Raw genomic sequence first — 21,594 nt, 5'->3', positions numbered from 1 at the left:
TCTTGAGGAGGCTAGGACCCACGTAGGGATATAAAGCCAGAATAATAATGATGATGAATGACTTTAATGGGAGCGTAACGATTACCTCTTCGAAAGAAAACTTAGTAATTTTACAGTTTATAAAAACTAAAATTATATTTTCATAGAAGGTAAATGTCTATATCTACTCACGTCTCTTCTTCATAGGAAACCCAAAATACATAAAAGTAATAAAGTTTATTTAATAAAGAATAAATATTGTGACAGTGATAAATCATCAAATTATCATCAACACCTTTGGCTCGACAATCCTTTGTAGATCCTGGCCTACTCCAAGATTTGTCGCCATTCTGTTCGGTTTCTGGCGACCTGTTACCATCTTCTGATTTTTAGTACCCCTAAGTCAGTCGTAACTCCATCTAGCCACCTAATTTGCGGTTGGCCTCTGCTTCTGTCTACTAGAGATATTCCTGTGGTTAGCTTTTTAGTAATGTTTGTCCATCTGAGTTGCTGTGTTTTAATAAACTTTACGACGCCGACGTCTGATTCATTAAAGAGTTGGTATAATTCGAAGTTATATATCTTTTGCGCCACTCTTTACAATATCTCGCTTGCTACACCCTGTCATAACAATGTCATCAGCATATGCTAAGATTTGTATCGATCTATGGTAAATAGTACTGCCATCTCTAATTCCCATATCTTGGACTGCATTTTTCAAGGCGATATTAAACAGGAACAAGCCAACGTATCCCATTGTCTGATACATATTTTCCCCCAAAAGCTCTAGAAATCTCCCTGTATCCCAACTCTTGCTTTTAATTTAGTCATTGTTATTCTTGTTAATCGGATCAGTTTTTTAGCATGCCAAACTGACGCATTTATTGATATAGTACTGTTCTCTTGACACTGTCGTACGTGGCCTTGAATTCGACGAATAGGTGCTGGGTTTCAATGTTAAATTCTAATGTCTTCTCGAGGATCTGTTTTATTGAATGAATCTGGTCAATTTTTGATTTTTCTGGAGAGAACTCGGCCTAGTATTTTCCAATTATGCCCACTGCGTAAACTTGTAGTTTTTCGTAGAGAATATTTGCTAGACACGGATGAATAATAAGGTCTATTTGAATTATTAGTCTATAGAATTATTCTTTTTGGTTAAATTACACAAATTATCTAAGAAATCTAGAAAAATGACTTTATTGTCCCTTTTATGAGAAGATATCGAAATACATATAGTGTAGAGAATATTCTAGTCTGTATATTAAAATATCTTTAAAATTAATATTGCCTTCAAAGTTTAATTAATGCCTTGTTTACATTAATTCACCTAATTAGTAATTTTCGTAGAGGGCGTTCTTTTAATTAATTTAGACCTGATTTAATAAATATCTTTGTCTGCAGGCAGCAACTGTTAATTGACATTATTCGACGTTGTATTGCGGACCCGCATTTTCGCCGTATACAACCAATATAATTATGCTGGTAGATTGTGGTATAATATTTTATCGTTAGAGGACATTTTCGAATAATAAAAGCATAAATGCAGATTTTTTTATTAGCACATATTTAACAGTTTAATTTCTTTTTATTTTGCCTGTGTTTTCAAATGTTAATAATACAAAGCCCTTACTCTACAAAAAATCTGATAATATATCTACTGACACAGCACCGTAATGGGAGTAGGACGTAAAGTCGCAATGTTTTGTTGAGATGTTGATTCTAAACATACCAGACTGCTTACGGCATTGTTTCCCAAACTTAATCAGTTCTCGTCACACTTGCTTATCAAATATATTATACCTTATACTGGCGCTCTAGGATATTGCCATTGTTGATCGATCAGGTACACATCTGACTACAGTTTTCTAATTGAAGTTCGCAATATGAGGAACAGATAGATTAAATTAAAATTGACATCATAACAATGTAGTTAAAATGACTAAAGTAAAATAAAATAAATCTTCTTCATTACAGTAATTTAGAATTTGTTGCTGTTCCGATAGTAATTTCATATTTTCAAGGGACGTCTTTTAAAAACTAAATCTTTTGTCTACTTGCATCGACTACAGTGTTTGAATTGTTGAACTACTAAGATAGTGGTCGGTCTCGTAAAATACCCAAGTATCTTTTATTTGTATTGACTTACTGTGCTGTGTTTTTTAATATTATTATACCTAAACAATTTTCAATATTTATGATTTTCAATTTCTTCTAGGTCTTTTTCTCGTTCTTTGTTCTTTTTAAAGATGATTTTTATCAAATTTTAATTTGGTTATTACTATCATTATTATAGTAGCATTATATTCTAGGTATCCACTTCTTGTCTAATAATACAGCAACATGGCTGCTAGTTCTTTGGTTTTGATCTACTTAATATCATTGTGTAGTCGTCTAAATTTTAGTTTCCTAAAATTTCCTTGTTGTTTTAGTTACATATAAAAACTATGTTTGTCGTACAATTTTTTAGTTCATATTCTTGTTGTGTGAGCCCAATCCTCTACAATTCTAGGTAGATATATTTAGTCTATCCGTTATTCTAGCTCGTTTATTTTTGACCTATCTTGTTTGTCGTTATTTTGATCCTTCCGTCCTTTTGGTTTGGTGGTTTTAAGTAACTGTAATTTGTCCTGTACAGGATACCAATTTGTAGCTAGCTAAGTTGATTGAACAAAAGTAATTGGGAGCTGATAAAATATGTCGAGCAGAGAAAAGAAAATACGAAAACGGTAATATACAGAAAATGGAAGAAAATCTCCAAAGCAACAATATAAGGGAAGCGTATAGATATCTACGCAATTTAAGAGAACGATACCAACCCCGAACAAATTATGCAGAAATCAAGAAGGACAAATAACCAGTGATATAAAAGAAATAAAATCAGTCTGGAAAACCTATTTTCAAACTCTCCTGGGACACAGGAAAATGAAGAGCATATGGACATGCATCACATTAAGGGAGACGTCAAAAATATAGAACCCTCGACCATGAAAGGATATATATGCTGAGCTAGAGAAATTAGGTAGCGGACACCTAGTAGGAAATATGCATACGCTTATGAACAAGATTTGGAATGACAAAAAGATTCCTAGCGACTGAATAACCAGGATTATATGCCCAATCTATAAAAAAGGGATAAACTGAAATGCGAAAATTATCGCGGCATAACCATCTTGTCTTCTTTTATTTTCTTTAGAGATGTTTTTATCCCACAGTACGCTGTTCAGTAAGGCTATGCCTTTCCTTCCCTGTGTATTTCGTTCCTTAATGGCTGCATCTAATTTTCCGTCCTGAGTGATCTTTACTCCTAGGTATTTGTAGTTATCACATAGTTTGATCTCTTGATTTTCCTCTACGAGAAGGTTATGTTGATCTCCTCCGGTACTCATGTACTCAGTTTTTTCCATATTCACTTCCAAACCCCACTCTGTAAACTCTTCTAATAGTTTTCGCATCATGTAACTAAGGTCTTCAGAGTCCTGTGCGATGATGACCTGGTCATCCGCAAAGCACAGAGTGTACAAAGTTAAGTCTATTAGTAGTATGCCCATATTCGTACATTTTTTCTTCCACTTGTTGAGTGCTGCTTCGAGGTATATTTTGAATAATGTTGGGGATATGCAGCATCCTTGTCTTAGTCCTTTAGTCACTTTGAAGAAACAACAGCAGAAGAAGAGCAACAGAAATGGACTTCTGGCGCCGCTCGGCGCGAATCTCCAGACGCGACAGAATAACAAACGAGAGAGTCCGAGAAATCATGGGGGTTACACATAATATTGTTGATGACATCAAAACGACACAACTCAGATGGTACGGACACGTAAGGAGAATGCCGAAGAATAGAATACCAAGACAAATTCTTGAATGGCAACCAAGAGGTAGGTGGAGACCAGGAAGGCCTAGAAGAAGTTGGAGAGAAGGAGTTGATAAAGAAATCAGAGAAAGAGAACTGGAGAACGATCTATGGAACGATAGAATGAGATGGAGATTGGAAATCGGAAGACGTTGAAGAACGTTGTAAACCGACATTATATATATATATATATATATATATATATATATATATATATATATATATATATATATAACCCTCTTGTGCACGGCGTACAACATTTTTACTTACATACTAAACAAACGACTCCAACAACTAACTGAAAATATTGTCGGGGAATATCAAACCGGTTTCCGACAATGAAGATCTACAACTGATCAGCTATTCACAGTAAATGTCGTCGTCCACAACATATTCATAGATTTCAAACAGTGTCTTCTTCTTCTGGTGCACTCACATACTGGAGACTTGCGATCACTACATTACCATGTTTTCTATTCTGCACCACTCTTAGTAATTGTTAAACATTCATGCCCGTAAGTTCTGATATTGCGAAGCCATAACATGGCTCTTCTGCCTACTCTATCTTCGGCCCTCTATCTCCCCTTCAATTATTAATCGTAGTAGGTTATATTTGTCATTTCTCATTATCTGGCCTAGGTAAGATTTTTTTTAATCGTTGTTATAAGTTCTAACTATTTATAGTATTTAGTACTGTTCTATTCATAATTTGTTATGTCTATGATATTCTGAGCATTATGCGATAAAGCCACATATTAAAGGCTTCTAGCCGCCTCAAAATAACTAGAAAGAGTGAATAACTACAAATATCTCGGAACCTGGGTAAATAAAAACAATGACCAAGGTAGAGAAATAGGGAGACGCATTTAAATTGCAAGACAAGCATTTATAAAAATGAAAATAATGTTTGTTAATCGAGACCTTCCTCTGGAGCTAAGGATAAGAGCCTTCAGATGCTACGTGTTGTATGGAATGGAAAGCTGGACACTAAAAGTAAATAATATAAAAAAGTTGGAATCATTTGGGATGTAATGCTATAGGGTTTTGAAAATACCATGGATCCAGGACTCCAAGAAGGCTACAAAAGGATTACGAGGTCAAAAAGCACATCAAAACAAGAAAGCTGGAATATTTGGAAAACATTACCAGATATGCGAAATATGAGATATTAAGACTCATATTGCAAGGTAAAATCAAGGGTAAAAGATCCATAGGAAGACGAAGAATTTCCTGGCTAAGAAACCTAAGAGAGCGATATAGTTGCAATTTAGTAGATCTTTTCAGAGCAGCCGCCAATAAGGTACGGATAGCTGTGATGATAGCCAACCTCCGATAGGAGGAGGAACTACAATAAGAAGAAGCCGCCCCATGGTATTTTATTTTAATGTCCAGGCTTTAACACCATACAGAAGGACTGAGCAAACGTAACATTTAATAACTCTAATTAGGATTTCTAGCCTGTTCTATTCGTGTTTTTATGTCTATATATGAATCCGACTTATCATTTGGTAGTACCTACTCCTAACTATCTGAATTTGTGAACTTGTTTTAAATGAGCGTTATTTAGGCCAATGCGACAAATCAATGGTCAAAGTGTAAACATTTGTTTTCATCAAAGAGGATGTGGAAAGCTCGGCGCAATGATAATCGACGCAGTTCAATCCAGAAGACTGTTGAGTTTAATACTAATTCTTGTAATAGTAATAATCTTAGCTATAGGTTTAATTGTACTAACCGCGAAAATCTTTCGGAACATTTTATTCGCGTCTACAGGAAGGAATTTTACCCTCTTACTAAATCTTATAGCAATCTGCTGCTACGTTAGAATTGTCTTCTTTATGATTTAACATTTCTTAAAGCCTGCCGAGACCATAAAGTCATTCCCAAATTTCTAAAACTCAAAAACCATACTTCTTCTTCTTCTATTTCTCAAATTCTTAGAAAGGTGTTGCGCTTCTCCGTGAAGCTATTCATTCCACTAGACGAAAACTAGATGTCACAAATATCAATATTTTCAATATCTGGTCATCTATATATATGTTCAATGTACATCCTATATTATGGGACAGTTTCGACCGTATCAACACACAGACAGCACTAAACACTTTCGAGTCTAAGACTGAAACTCAGAAGCGCAAATTAGCACAACTAATTGCCGAACAACTTCCAAAAATCTCAATGTTGAAACCCACTATAGTGGTTCATAACTTTTCTGATACCTCTATTTCGACCATTTCCACTCAAGCTTTAGCAAACGGAAATCTAGTCATTTTTTTAATAAAACCGATAAAGACAATGCCACCCTCATCCTAAAAACTTTTCTTACATTAATAAACTCTCAAATCTCATAAATATGTGCTTTAGACTACAGACCAATTCCTAATAATCCAGCAACTTATCTGGAGAAAACAACAAAAGCCAATATCAATAAAACCCCCTGTTGACGTAAAACAATCTCTAATTCCTCGTGAAAAGTCTTCCAGAACACTTCGAATATATGGCCTACCCAAAATTCACAAACCCGATATTCCTCTAAGTCAAACTTCAAGCTCTAGCTTCAAGAGTTAACTTCAAGCACCAGCAAGAAGAGTTACTACCTGACTTAACAATGGCAAGTGCGACCTGTCGAAACAACGTCAAAATAATGGTTTTTATCGAAACCAAAATTATTCAACGCGGAATCAAACCCGGAAAATCACAGAAAGCACATATAGTTCCAGCGGAAATTTCAAGTGTAACATAGATATATAATATATATGTATATAACAATTGGTATAATATAATTAAAATGATTAAATACTTCACTTAATTTAAGTGTATCCATAACTAAATTACCAATGTCTAACCTCTGAATATAATCTGTAAGCGAAAATAGACGAGCCTCGAAAAATATTCAAGATATTTGTAACTGCATTTCTTAAGTAATAAGTAGAAATACAGGTAATCTAACAGAAAATACAAGAATGTTCATAAATACTCGTCTAGTCCCATAATAAGCCTTGAGGCACAGCGTTACTTAGTCATTGGGCCAGTTTTTAAAATGCGCTTAATGTCTATGAAACTCGTACAATCATTGTTAATCAAATATGACGTCAACGTGAAAGAACCATTCTGACCAAATATAACTATCAAACCGTTCGGTGTACATATCCGGTGGTTTTAAACAATTATAATCAGACTGATAGTCGTGTTGACTCTTTTATTAGGTCAACATAATGAATATTAAGTAATGTACCAAATTATACAGTATGTCTCATTAGCAATGGCATTCAATGTTATTCGCAGATGTCAAAAACGGCGAATAGTGGTTTGAAAGTCGGCAAATATTCTGTTAAACTTCTCTTTTCCTTTTTTCTGCTGTCTTTTTTTTTGCTTATGAGAAATATTTCTAGACAATTACCCATATCTTTGTTTCTTCGTAATAATCTATGAAATACAAACATTCGCATTTTAACGGTCACGTAGATACAGCGGTCACAACTATTTCAGTATCCAACTACTAAAGAAACAAATATTTAAAAGAGAATTGATTTGGAATAATGCAATATAATATAGTTTTGGTGTATAATCACATTTCCTACATTAAATTACGTTTCAATTCAATTCAATTCAATAATTAAACAAAGCATTCATTAAAATAATAGGTGTGCTGATAAGTTAGCAACACTCTTTGAAATGAAAAACAAGTTTTTCCAGAAAATTCTGTTATTTTATTCCATATAATCTCTTTTTAGCTCAATAGAAGAATTACACGGGTTTTTCAACTTTTTATGCCCTCCGAATAATACTGTTACCCTTTTTGAAAATCACTTTTATGGATAATAGCAAACAATAGTAAGTGCAATACTTAATAACAACTTAACTGAATGACCGAACTACTGTGTTTATATAAATTTTGTAATGTACCAGACTTTACGAGATATTTCGGGACCTTTCTTGAACATTCCTATTTTTCGTAGAAGGACTTTTTCTATATGAAATAAATCTTACAAAACTGTCATAACACTGTTCCTTCCTTTACAGTTTTTCGCCTCGAATAGCTGCTCTATGAGGGACCGACTAAAACCAACAGTGGATCAGTTTCATTATATGGAGCTAATCTCTCGATATGAACTACCTTGGGTTTACTTCTACTTACGTTTGGGATTGTATAAACATACTGGGTCTCCTTTTTCGAAAGTTTGAATTAAAACTTTATTACTTTGAAGCTTTTAACTTTTACAAGCAAAATCGTAAACTTTTTCATATTTTTTTTCTTCAAATTTCCGATGTACGTCAGGGATGAATGTTTTTTCCGCAGGGAGGCTATCTTCCATAAATAAGATCTTGAGAAAGCTTCATTTCTTTTCTGGTAGTCATTATCTACGGAGAATAAGAGGTCGCTTCATGTTCGGGACTATAGGCTAACAGAAATAAAGGAATAATGATTATCAGCGACAAACATTGAAAGGTATTAATAAACAGTTCTATTATATCTTTCGACCATTCCGTCTGATTGCGGATGGGGAGATGTAGTGCGGGTTTTCTTAATACCCATTGCGACCATTACGTTCTTATTTCCTCTCCTTATCTTGATAGTGGACCGATAATATCCACTGCAAGTCGTTCAAAAGGCTCTACAGAAAGATATTGTGATATTTTTCCACGACTTTTTGTTCTAGAGCCTTTTCTACAGTTACATAAATCGCAATTTTTCACCAATCTTCTACATCTCGGCAAACATTTATCCAGTAAAATCTGTGTACAATTATGGCAAGTTTTGTTTTGACTCCAAAATGTCATCCAGAAAAGCTCTATGAAGTTCTTGCAACACACTTTTAATGGATGATTTTGGCAGTACCAGTTGTTAAACTGTACGTACTCTATCGTGACTTTCTCACTTCCGATTGAATCCAGTACACGTTTGTAGTTCCACTGTATTTGGCTATTCTGCCAAATAGGTCTTACTCCATTTTTAAGCCATTCTCGTATGATTTCAAGGCGTTATTTTTCTTTTGGCTCTTTTTAAGGTTTTTCAAAGAAGTTTAATCATTGTCTTCTTTCTGTTTAACTGTGATCATCTGGAGACTTACTTCTTTGGTTGCATTCTCTTTTTCTTCAAGTCTACAGTACTGGTATTATCGTTCCAAATAGGGTTACCTAGAAAGAATATCGGCATTGTTATAGAGAAGCCCTTTTCGATTAACTACGTCGAAGTTCTACTGTTGGAGTCTCTATCTCCAACTAACAACTTGTACTTCCTACATTCTAAAATTCAGTAGTCACTTTAAAGCGCTATGGTCAGCTCTAATTATAAACTTTCTATTATAACTGAAAGTATGAAAATAAATTGATATAAGGTTGAATGCTCGTATAAATGAACTTTGAAAAATAAAGGCATATATCGAGCACACTTTTATTAATTAAATCTTGTCCAAGTACTTTCGCTCCCTAGAGCATCTTAAAGGGCATTTCGTCAATTTTGGGCTATCCAACAATTGCAGAATGTCATACACTTAAAATTAAACATAAAGTTGAACATAACACTACACTAACCAAGGACAAACAGTTTAAAATAATTTAAAAAGTCGAATCTACATTCTGGACGGCATCATTCTCTCTCCTGATAAAAAATAATGTACTAAATAAGTTTTCCATTTATAGTGTATTTTTATGTATGAGAGAGTAATAAAACAATAAATTATGTATGCAAATCCCTAAACTGTTGATACGGGTGACTCAATGAAAAACAGATATTTGTCAACAAGTTTACAGAAGTATATAGGAAAACAATTTTAAATTGAGTATGACCACCACGTATAAAGGTTGGAGCAGAATAGAATACAATAGTTGTGAGGGTTACTAATCCCTAAATAAGGTTGCCAGTGTCGGAGTGATTGAGGTTAACAGGTATTAATGAATTTGCAAGAAATGTAAGATGTTTATTTTATTGGTTATATATAACCAATAAAAGTTTAATAAGTACCTACCTATTTGCAAAATAAAGTTTAATTCTTTAGATAAAATAAAACGTTTTATTTTATCTATTTGCAAAATAAAGTTTAATTCTTTAGATAAAATAAAACGTTTTATTTTATCTGAAATGAGTGCATTCCACGAAGTAAGGGTTTCAACAATCAAACATTTAATTCTTTAATTCCAGGAATCTACTACAGTAATTGACTAGATAATTACCTTCTAAACTTATTCCACAGAAAATGTGATAGTGGGTTTTTCCATTTTGTATATAGGAAGGTCCAAGTGGCGTATTCAAAATTCTTAACAGTTCATTAAAAGTAGGTACTTCAGTTGCAAGGTGCAGTTTATTGTGTATACTAGTGTTATGGAAAATTTGGAAGTGCCGTGTAAACGCCGAAAAATTGGTCCTCTAACAGTTAATGAAAAAACATTAATATTTAATTGTTTTAAATCATTTACAGACAAACGTTTATGTGAAAGTGTTGATGAGACCGTTGAGTTAGTTAGCAGTACACTTGGTGTTGGGAAATCTACGATTTACAGAGTTATTAAAGAAGAGAAATGTGGTAGTTTTCAAATGCCACGTAATGCTCCAGGGAAACCAAAATTTCAAATAGAATATCATTTTAAAGAAGGACTTCGACGGAAAGTGCATGAATTCTTCTTTAAACAAGAATTTCCAACATTGGATAAAGTTCTTGTCTCAGTTCGAGATGATAAGGATTACACAGAAATGAGTCGAAGTACGGTATGGAAACTTTTAAAAGAAATAGGCTTCCGCTGGAAAAAGAATCCCAGAAAGTCTATTTTATTAGAAAGAAGCGATATTGTCATATGGAGAAGACATTTTTTAAGAACCATAAAGGAAATGAGAAACCAAAAAAGAAAAATATTTTATCTTGATGAAACATGGATCAACGAGGGTCATACACCAAATAAATTTTGGCAGGATGAAACTGTTACAAGTCAAAGGCACGCTTTTGTAAATAACTTATCTACTGGTTTAAACCCACCATCAGGAAAGGGACGCAGGCTGATAATAGTACACATTGGCAGTTCAGACGGTTTTGTTGAAGGTGGTTTATTAACTTTTGAATCAACTCGTACCGGTGACTACCATGAAGAGATGAACGCTGATGTCTTCCAAGAATGGTTCGAACAAATGATAGATCTTCTTCCTAATAACTGTGTAATAGTAATGGATAATGCAAGTTATCACTCCAGACTTATAGAAGGACTGCCCACAACCAAGTGGTTAAAAAAAGACTTGCAGAATTGGCTGAGTTCAAAAAATATTACGTACCATCCCGGATCTATAAGAAAGGAACTTTATTCGTTGTGTGCCCTTCATAAAGAAAAATTTAAAAAATACGAAATTGATGAAATTGCCAAAAATCGTGGAATGACAGTACTTAGATCCCCACCATATCATTGTGAATTAAACCCGATTGAACTGGTATGGGCACAGATAAAGAGTGAAGTTTCAAGAAAAAATACCACTTTTAAAATTCATGATGTTAAACAGTTGTTTTTGGAGGCCGTAAATAATGTAAAACCTGAAAACTGGGAAAAGGCAGTAAATCACACTATTAAAGAAGAGGAAAAAATGTGGAAGCTGGACAATATTACTGATAAAATGATCGAGCCAGTTATTATAAATCTTGGTTCTGAAAGTTCATCTTCTGAATCTGATTAGGATTTGTAACAAGTAGCTGTAAGTTTTATATTAATATTTTTATTCATCTATTTAACATACCTTAGACGGTTTTAAAAACTCGTTTTCTCTTTTGTAATTTTTAAAAATTAAAAAAAATGTGAATTTTTTAAAACTCTTTTTAATGTAGGCCAGTCAGTTCTAATATAGTGTGTGATAAAAGAGGTCACTTTTGTTTACATACACATAACACTTTATAACACTGAAATAATTCATTTATTTTTTACAATTATTCAAAGTAATTTTTCAATTAATCTTGAGCACGCCCATGGAGTGGTCGGAGCTACCAGTTAAAATTATGCTAATTACTCTCTGGTTCATAAAAATAAACTATAGGTGATGATGAAGGTGACAGCCTATCACCGAAAATTTCACATTTACTATAAAGTTCTTCACCAAACTGGCTTATACCATCTTGAGCCAATCCTTTACCTGACACTTTCCCGAAAGTTACTTAAATTACTTAAATAACACAATAAATTAATGCAGAAATCTTGTAGTTAGTTGATGGTATGATTTTTTTGAGCTTTATATTTTTCTTTATCTATCAATGTTAAACATAAAGAAGAAACTAAATAAAAATGAATAAACAAATCTTACTATTTTATGTCGGTTTTAATATAAGAATTATTGATTCTCTTAAATCCTTCCAAGAATTATCTAAATATAAATGTGCATCTTGTTGATCTTTAATAAGATGCAGATGACTGTTTCAGTGCCCACTTAATTACCTTTTTTGGTTTTTAATTACATCATCCATTCATAAACATTTGCTTAAAAATAAGTAGGTATATTTGTACTTTTACTTTTGCGAGACCACATCTGAGCGTAGGTGTGTCCTATAGACAAAATTGATACCGATCACTTATGTTACATAAATTGACCGAATTTAAATTTGATGAAAAGAAATTTCATTAACAATATCTCAATGTCCTGAGAGTTATTTAAATTATTCTAAAGGTATTTTGTTGTAGTGTTTTAATAGTATTTACTATCTGTAAAAGAAGTTAACTACAATTATTATATTTCGCTGAATATATATTTTTGACGTTTAAATTTCCAGTTCAGAAATCGTCCTTAAAATACAAATTAGACACATTAGTTTTATTTGGCTACTTGGTTATACGGGTACAAAAAAATCTAATAATTTACTTTTATTAGCCTTAATTATATTGATACTTCAAACATATAGTATACATTTTAATATATGACTTTAAAATGATTATTATCAATATTTTTGAGATGTATTTCTCGGACGACATTATTGTAGGATAGTTTATTCCATTACACGAAATTAACCTTAACTTGAGAATTCTTAACCTTAATATCAAACTCTAATTTTATATGAGCCCGTTAAAATGAAAGTGGCATAAGTCAATTTAAGACTGTCTGACAAATACAGTGGTTTGTTAAAATTGTTTGAAAATTCAAATAAAACGATATTGCAATATAAATAACTAAAACATATCTACGTGGTTAATATAGTTTAGAAATTTGAATTCTACATCTTTCATATACAATACAAAAATTGGGCTAGATTGACTTAAGCTACATACACTCCAAACGTGTGCAAGGTAAATTCAATCATAACGACTTCAATCTGGAAAATCAATGAATTGTATTGAACACTTAACGTGAATAGTATCACATTATTAGCACGTTGAATATATTACAGTTATTTTTGGTTTTATAAAAGGTTTCTGTTACTGGCTTGTACCACGTAGTTCTTCAGTACCTTCCTCCCTCATTTCATTATTAGGTCCAATATTATCTTCAACATTATCAGCGGTGTTCTGATCCAAGACAAACGTGTGATGGAATAAACGATAGGAGATCTATCATGTCTTGCTTTTTTAACTCCTCAACAGATCTCTTTGATGGATAAATATTTCGTAGCTTTAAAACTACAGGCTTTCCTTTCCTTCCAGTCGGCTTTATGTTTAGGACATTTAACTATACCATATTCTTCCACGAATGTTTCTTTGTGCATTATTCTGTAAGGACTACCTTTCTGTAGTCTGATCTATTAATTTTCAACTAGTTCACAGGATTGTTGTCAGTGTTTTTCTTCCTCTTGCTTATATTCCTCTCTAAATCATTAGCTGAACAAAAATCTTAATTTCTACACTTTGCCATGATATAATGACAATTTCTGGAACATAGATAACCTTTCCTTTTGCCGATGATTATAAACTGCCAGAATCAGCGTCGTTTCACAAATGTGAATGGCCTGGAACCAAAAAGTTTTGTTCTATGATATTGATGTTAGTCTCATCTCTCTGAATAGACCTCATTAATACTATTTATACTAAATACATATTCATGTCGCAATTTTGACCTCCACAGGTATGAGCTATTAAGCTGTAAATACTTACATGATTTTTATTGTTTCCAATAAGTTGCAGGTGGTTTATTACACATGAAGAAAGGTCTTGGAAGCCTCGTTCATTTGTGTTTTTATTCCAAATATAAAAATATCCAGAATCTTAAAATCATGTACTCCATAATTGTAGCACTAAAGGTTTCGTTTGTAATAGGTATCTAAAACTTTCAATACTGGGAAGTGCAATTTTTTGCAAATCGATGCTGAAAGCATACCTTTTTAAATTTTTTTCGGAAACCACATAGTTGGGCCCGTTTTTCTCAAGGCTAACTTAACTGGTGAAGTGTATCTGATATGTTACAAAACGTAATTTAGCCGTTAATTCTTGAAATTCTGGAAGATCATCCAGATGAATTCGTCAACTTGGAAATTCCGTTTCGACAAGATGGTGCTCGATTCGATTGAATGGCCAGCTCGATCACTGGAACTTATACCATTAGATTTTTTTTGTGGGGGAACTTGAAATCTAAGATTTACGCTACAGCACCCGATAGTATTAACATTTTGAAACAGCGCATTATTGAAGAATGTATGGAAATCTCCCTCGACACATTTAAACGAGTTCGACGAGAGTTTAGTAATAAAATGAATTACTGTCAGGAAGTAGATGGAGCACATTTTGAACGCTTAATATAATAACTGATTCTTTAATCTTTATTAAGTAAATACGAAACTACAATTTTAGTATTTATTTAATTTAGTCGTCTAAATCAGCAAAAAACCCAAACAAAATTAATATCATTGAATAGGTATGTTCAATACCTTTCAAACGAGATATTACTTGTTATAAGGAGCCATTTAAAATTATTGGTCATAGTTTCTCTGTAGATTCCATCCAATTGACCTTCTTCTACCTAATATACCTGACTAGTATCATTTCTCTTATTCTCTTCATGCAGCCCTTGCTCAAATGTCCCAACCTCTTACATTTATTGCATTGTAAATCTTTTTTGGGGCATTTATTTGTTAAGTGTCGCTCTGGCCCACACCTAAAACAGTTGAAATATTTATTAACATGATTTGCACTATTTGAGACTCTTCTTGATGTTGTATTAGCTGATTTTTTTCAGTCTTCTTTTCCACATTTAGTTTATTCACCATCCCTGCATGTGATTGATGTAACTGAGCAGCATCTCTTGCTGATGTTTCCATACTAAAAGTTACTTCAATGGGCCTTTCGATAGTTAGATTTTTTATTTCCAACAATCTACTCTAAATACGTTCATTATGGCCAAATACAAATTGATTTCTTAATGCTTTCTTTTGATAGTTACCAAAGTTGCAAATAATTGACAATCTTTGTAGAACTGTTAAGTAATCTTTTACACTTTCTTCCTCATGTTGTTTTCTCTGTAGTAAACGAAAAATGTCTGCTGTTTTAGAGGTTCTGGGTAATGCTCTTTTATGATATTTACTAATTCTGGGTTCTGTAATGCTCTTTTATGATATTTACTAATTCATCGTAAGATTTCGTATCCGGTGTTTGGGGAGATAAATTATCATACAGTATATCATAAGCTTCTGGTTCCATGTAATGTAATAAGTAAGCTGCTTGCTTATCTTGTGGAATACCAAATACTTTGAATACGCTTTCTAACCTAATTAACCATCTATCGAATTTTTTGACATGGTGGTCGATGCCCTTGGATTAAATAAATATACTCGTAATTTTTAATTCACACTTTTATTTATGTCAGCCATGTAAGTGAATGGTATACATATTAGAACTGACAAAATGTCAGCAAATGACATTCTGTATGTTCCGCATTTTTGTAAGTGGGAACAGACTTTGCAATGTTATAGAAGATATAACATCAGTATCTTAAGAAATTCTGTATAGTGTATTTCAATGTTTTATTGCTTTGCTTGAAACTAGTGTGACTTATATTATACCTGGTATTTGTGTTTTTGGAATCACAATCCTCTTTATTTTTACACCACTAATATCAGAAAATACCTTTTTTTTAAGAAGAAATAGAATATAAAATGGACGTGGGCTAGTCCAGACGGAATAAGTGATAGCAAATATAATTATATAATAACAGACAAAAAGCAAATTATTTAAGATGTCACTGTACTCAATAAACTATCAGTAGGAAGCGACCAAAGACCAGTAAGAGCTAGAGTAATGATAAACCTACAAAAAGAAAGAGCAAAGATGATAAACAGTTCACCAAATCAGCCAGAAGCATACATAAAAAATATAGCCGAAACTTTACAGAGTAATAATCCCAAACCTCTAAGTATCGACGATCACAATAAATTAATAACAGACTCGGTTAGACACGCACAACTCAAATTTTGCAAGAAAAATGACACCAAAAGTGAAAAGATTAGCAAAGATACAAAAGCTCTAATGGAAATGCGACGAAACCTAAGCAAGAACGAAAAGGGAAACAAAGAAGAATATAGAAAACTAAATAAAAGAATTTCAGCGGAAATTAGAAAAGATGTAAGAAGATATAATACTAATGTAATTACTCAAACAGTAGAAGAGAACAAAGGTTTAAAGATAATGAAAAGAAAACTCATACAAAGTAAAAAAAAATATACAAGCTGGGAGATAAAGACGGAAAGGCAACAGCAGATTAACAAAACATTCTGAAAATAACCAGAGTTTTATAAAGACCTCTATACCAGCCAAAGACCACAAGACAATTTCCCGACACAACTAAAAAGACTCTCATAAATCAGGGATCGGAAATAATTTTACCCATTCCTGTGTTAGAAGTAACAGCAGCTTTAAAGGAAATGAAGAACCATCGATCGCCTAGTGATGATGGACTCGTTATTGAGGCAATAAAAGCAGGAGGAGAAATTCTATTAAAATCAGTAAGCGAACTGTTTAATAAATGCTTATATGCGGGTACGATTCCAAAAGACTGGAACAATGCAGTGATAATCTTGTCACACAAAAAAGGCGATGTTACTAAATTAGAAAATTATAGACCCATCAGCCCCTTGACACATATGTACAAACTCTTTATGAAAATCTTAACAAAGAGACTAACACCTAAACTTGATTTCTATCAGCCAAAGGAACAGGCAGGCTTCAGGGCAGGATATGGCACAAATGACCATTTGCATACTAAAAAGATCTTAATAGAAAAGTGCATCAAGTACAACATACCACTGGTTCTTGCATTTGTCGATTACGAGAAGGCTTTTGATTCTGTAGGGTTTGAAACAGTACTGGAAGCCCAAAATCAAAGCCGAATAGATTACAGGTACACGACACTAATCAAAAACTTCTACGAGAACGCTACATCAAATATACGACTACACGAAGACACAGAAAAATTCAGCTTAGGTCGAGGATTTAGACAAGGAGACAATATTTAACCAAAATTGTTCACGGTAGCTCTAGAGTCAATATTTAAGAACACTCAATGGCAAGATATCTCGGACATGTAATGAGAGGCGAAAGATACAACATCTTGATACTCATAATTCAAGGAAAAGTAGAGAGTAGGAGAAGCGTAGGAAGAAGACGCGTTTCCTGGTTGAAGAACCTGAGAGAGTGGTTTGGTTGCAGCTCAAGGCATTTGTTCAGAGCAGCTGCCTCGAAAGTCAGAATAGTCATGATGATTGCCAACCTTCGTCGCGGAGATGGCACTTAAAGAAGAAGAAGAATGGCAAGATATGGGCATCAATATAGATGGAGAAAGATTAAATCATCTAAGGTTTGCAGATGAAGTTGTATTAATCGCAGATAATTTACAGAATACAGTTTCTGTGATATATTCGCTTAAAAGTCTGTCTGAAAGAGCAGGATTAAAGATAAACTTTGAGAAAACTAAACTTATGACAAATCTCGTAATGAGTGGAAATATAACTATAGACAATACCATACAACGAACAGACACTTACAAATTTCTGGGACACGAGATCAAACTAAGCAGAGACAATCAAACACGAGAAATACAGAGGCGAATAGGCCTGACGTGGCCAGCATTTGGCAAATTAAGCCGTATTCTAAAAAGTTCAATTCCCATGTGTCTCAAGTTAAAGGTTTATAACCAATGTGTTTTGCCTGTACAAACTTATGGAGCAGAGATTTTAAAACTCACGTAAAAATCTGCGAATAAACTCCGAGTTACACAACGAGCCATGGAACGTGCAATGCTGAACGTGAGCCTTCAAGACCACATAACAAACCAACAAATCAGGCAAAGATCAGGAGTTCAAGACGTCATCGAAAGAACCACGACGCTTAAGTGCAACTGGGCAGGACACTTAGCCAGAACACAAGATGGACGGTGGACAAGACGTATTATGGAATGGAGGCCCAGAAACTATAAAAGAAGCCGAGGACGACCACCGACTAGATTTACCGATGATATACAACGTGTAGCGGTAAACTGGCTACAAGCGGCCCAGTGTAGAGAACACTGAAGAGAACTGAGGGAGGCCTATGTCCGGCAGTGGACGCGATTGGCTGATTGATGAATATCAGAAATCACTATATATTGTCGCTTGTATATTGTACCCTACAATAATAAAAATAGATATCTAAAGAAAAAACATGTCGACATTTACAATAATAAATGCAATAACCAATTTTATTTTACATTATGAACATAATGGAAAATAACAACTTATAAATAATTATTAAAATAATTTAATAGATAAAATTCTAATGTAGGCTTCTTTGTTTTAGGTCCACCATGTATTCGAAGATAAACAATGGCGATAAATCTACCATATTTACAAGAACTAACAGTATTTGTCCTGCTCCCGAAGAGGTTCTTCTGGATCGTGTTTTAATAAATGAAACAGATCAATTGGAGACGTTAGTCAACGAGAAACTTTTAAAATATCTCTATCCTGACCACAATAAACCCATCTTATTGATAGCATGTACGAAAAAGGAAGTAGAGGCAAAGACAGTCAAATTGCTAATAGACTTAGGAGCGGATGTACGGTATCAAGACGAAAATCAATGGGAGGTACTTCATTATGCCGCTGAACGAGCTGACTACTTTGTCTTAAAAGTTATTATAGACAAACTAAAGGAGAGAAAGTTCCATTTAAATGAAGTTTTAGCACAAGGTAGTAATGCTTTACATATACTTATTAGACATGGTAATAAAAATTCAAAAGACTTTGTCAAATGTGCTAAACTTTTAATAGACGAAGGTATAAATGTTAATTTGGCAGATAATAAAATGATGACTCCTATCCTGTGGGCAGCTAAAAAAGACTTAAACGATATTGTAAAAGTGATTCTAGATTATAGTCGTGTTACAGTTGATATTGATTCTCATAACTCTCGAGGCCGAACTGCTAGAGATTTGATAATAGCTGGAAACTTGTACGATGGATCGTTACCAGATAAAGGGGATAATAACAACTTAAACGGAATTCCACTTAAAGAAATCAGTCCAAAAGGAGCAGATTCGTTATTTGAACTTATAAGACTAAATCAAGAAAATGATTTTATAAATTGTGACAGTGAAATGATTGGCGATTTAGTTAACAGTGAAAACGGGAATCTAACTCTTTTACAGTTGGCATGCAAAGTAGGTAATAAACGGATAGTGAAACATTTAATCGAGAAAGGTGCAGACAAAAACAAAACCACAAGTGGTAAAAAAGAGACGCCTTTAGAAATTACAGCTGAACATGGTTTTCACGAGATATTTGAAATTCTCATTAATAAATATGAGAACGACGACCAAATTCCACAATCTGTTTTACCAATATTATTAAAAAATTACGACAGTCCAAAGTTCCCAGAAATTAATTGGAAGTTGTGCTGTGATCACTTTCTTCAAAAGATAAAATATAACAGAAACCTTTATGACATAAATGGAAGGGATGAATCTGGAAATACTCCATTACATTATGCTATACGATATGGCGACACAGTTATTATTAATAAACTTTTAGACGTAGGAGCTTCTTTAGGTTCCAAAAATAACTTCGGTTTTATGCCTGTTCAAGACTTGGAACCCGAATTGTTAGAAGCTCATTTAGATAACTGCGTTCAGTTTGATCTCAAAGGTAAAAAGGAGAAAGAAGACTTCACTATAACCCTTAATTATCGCACGTTAGTTCCCCCTGCCGAAGAAATTCTTAATCCTGATGCTGAGGCTGGTAGAAACTCTGGTAATAAAGAGCTTGTTCATGAAACCGAAGTTATATCATATATGAGTACAGCCCCAGAATTCAAGCATTTGCTTAAACACCCTGTGATAGTAAGTTTCTTGTATATGAAATGGCATAGAACACGGTGGCTGTTTTTTACGAATCTTGCTTTTTATGTAGCTTTTTGTGCATCTTTGGTTATTTATATATTTTCTTACTATGCCAATTTTGTTGACGAACTTTCATCATTCCAAACCTTCCTCAAGCACTTCTCATGGATCATATTATTAATAACATTTTTTGTTTTAATGTTCAGAGAACTCTTTCAGATCGTTGTACTACCTAAGAAGTATTTTACAAATTTCGAAAATTATATGGAAATTATTTTGATTATTTTAGCTGGTTCGATTCTCTTTATTGATTCTCCCAGCATTAACACCCGAAAACAACTTTCGTCTTTATCAATACTTTTAGCAGCTTTTGAATTAATACTTATGATAGGGCAGCACCCGAAGTTATCTACAAACGTTGTAATGTTGCGAACAGTGTCATACAATTTCTTCAAGTTCCTCCTTTGGTATTCCTTACTTCTAATAGCATTTGCGCTTAGTTTTTATATTCTTTTCACCGAAGGAGTAAAACAGCCATCTGCAAATAATACAGAAGGAGGCGATGATGATTCCTTTGCGGATCCAGGAAAATCGGTATTTAAAACAATAGTCATGTTAACTGGGGAGTTTGAAGCTAGTGATATGAATTTTGAAACATTTCCCATTGTTAGTAAATTAATATTTGTTATGTTTATTTTTATGATTGCCATTATATTGCTCAACCTCCTCAATGGTCTTGCTGTAAGCGATACACAAATGATTAAAAATGATGCTGAGCTATTAGGACATATATATCGAGCCCAGCATATTAGATATGTTGAAGTAATGCTTTTGGGTAATATTGTACCTAAAAATATGTTTAACAAATTTAACGACTTTTGTTGCTGCTTTTCGTTCGGTCAAAATCTGCAATACAGTATATTTAAGCCCCTGGCCCAATATATCTGTCTGTTTCCCCATTTCCTTAATTACGAAATGACCGTCTATCCTAATAAATCCGGAAGAATTTATAAACCGATAGGAAAAAATCAAGCATGTGCCACTTGGTGCAATACTACTAACTTAGACAAAGAAACTGTGCGAAGAATTAATGAATTAGTACAAGCTAAGAAAGAACAGATGAAAATTAATCCAGATGCAGATAAACTTGAACAGGAAATTTTTATGATTAAGAATAAATTGGAGGATCTATTGAGAAATTTTAACAGTATTGTAAGAAGTCAGAAAGAAACCGATTATCAAAATTAGGAATATATATTATTTTCAATAGCTTTAGAATATATTTCAGTGTTTAAAAGCAGATCAAAGTGCTTTATTGCCATTTTTGAACTAAATACATGTTTAAGGATGCATCAAAATATTAAATCTTTCAATTTTTTTTATATTGTTACGTTCCAAATTTAAAGTAGAAAGTCCCACCTCTATTTTATCAAAATTTAAATAATTCAGGACGTGTAAGAGCGGTTGCCTATAATATATTATAAGCAAGGTGGCGAAAATAAAATTA

General features: G+C 33.4%; 1 protein-coding gene across 1 annotated transcript in view; it reads left to right on the top strand.

Annotated features, from left to right (window-relative positions):
* The window catches only part of LOC140437497 (transient receptor potential cation channel protein painless-like), a 31,303-nt gene extending 9,812 nt beyond the window's left edge, over positions 1-21,491 (top strand). Inside the window, exon 2 of the mRNA XM_072527059.1 lies at positions 18,548-21,491. Coding sequence (XP_072383160.1) covers positions 18,555-21,335 — 2,781 coding nt within the window. The 5' untranslated portion in view covers positions 18,548-18,554 and the 3' untranslated portion in view covers positions 21,336-21,491. The remainder of the gene's footprint in view (positions 1-18,547) is intronic.
* The last annotated feature ends 103 nt before the right edge of the window (positions 21,492-21,594 follow it).

This window comes from Diabrotica undecimpunctata, chromosome 3 (genome assembly GCF_040954645.1).
Source record: "Diabrotica undecimpunctata isolate CICGRU chromosome 3, icDiaUnde3, whole genome shotgun sequence".
NCBI classification, from domain to species: domain Eukaryota; kingdom Metazoa; phylum Arthropoda; class Insecta; order Coleoptera; family Chrysomelidae; genus Diabrotica; species Diabrotica undecimpunctata.
The sequence above is the reverse complement of the archived record's forward strand: the minus strand, read 5'-3'. Positions and strand labels throughout refer to the sequence as shown.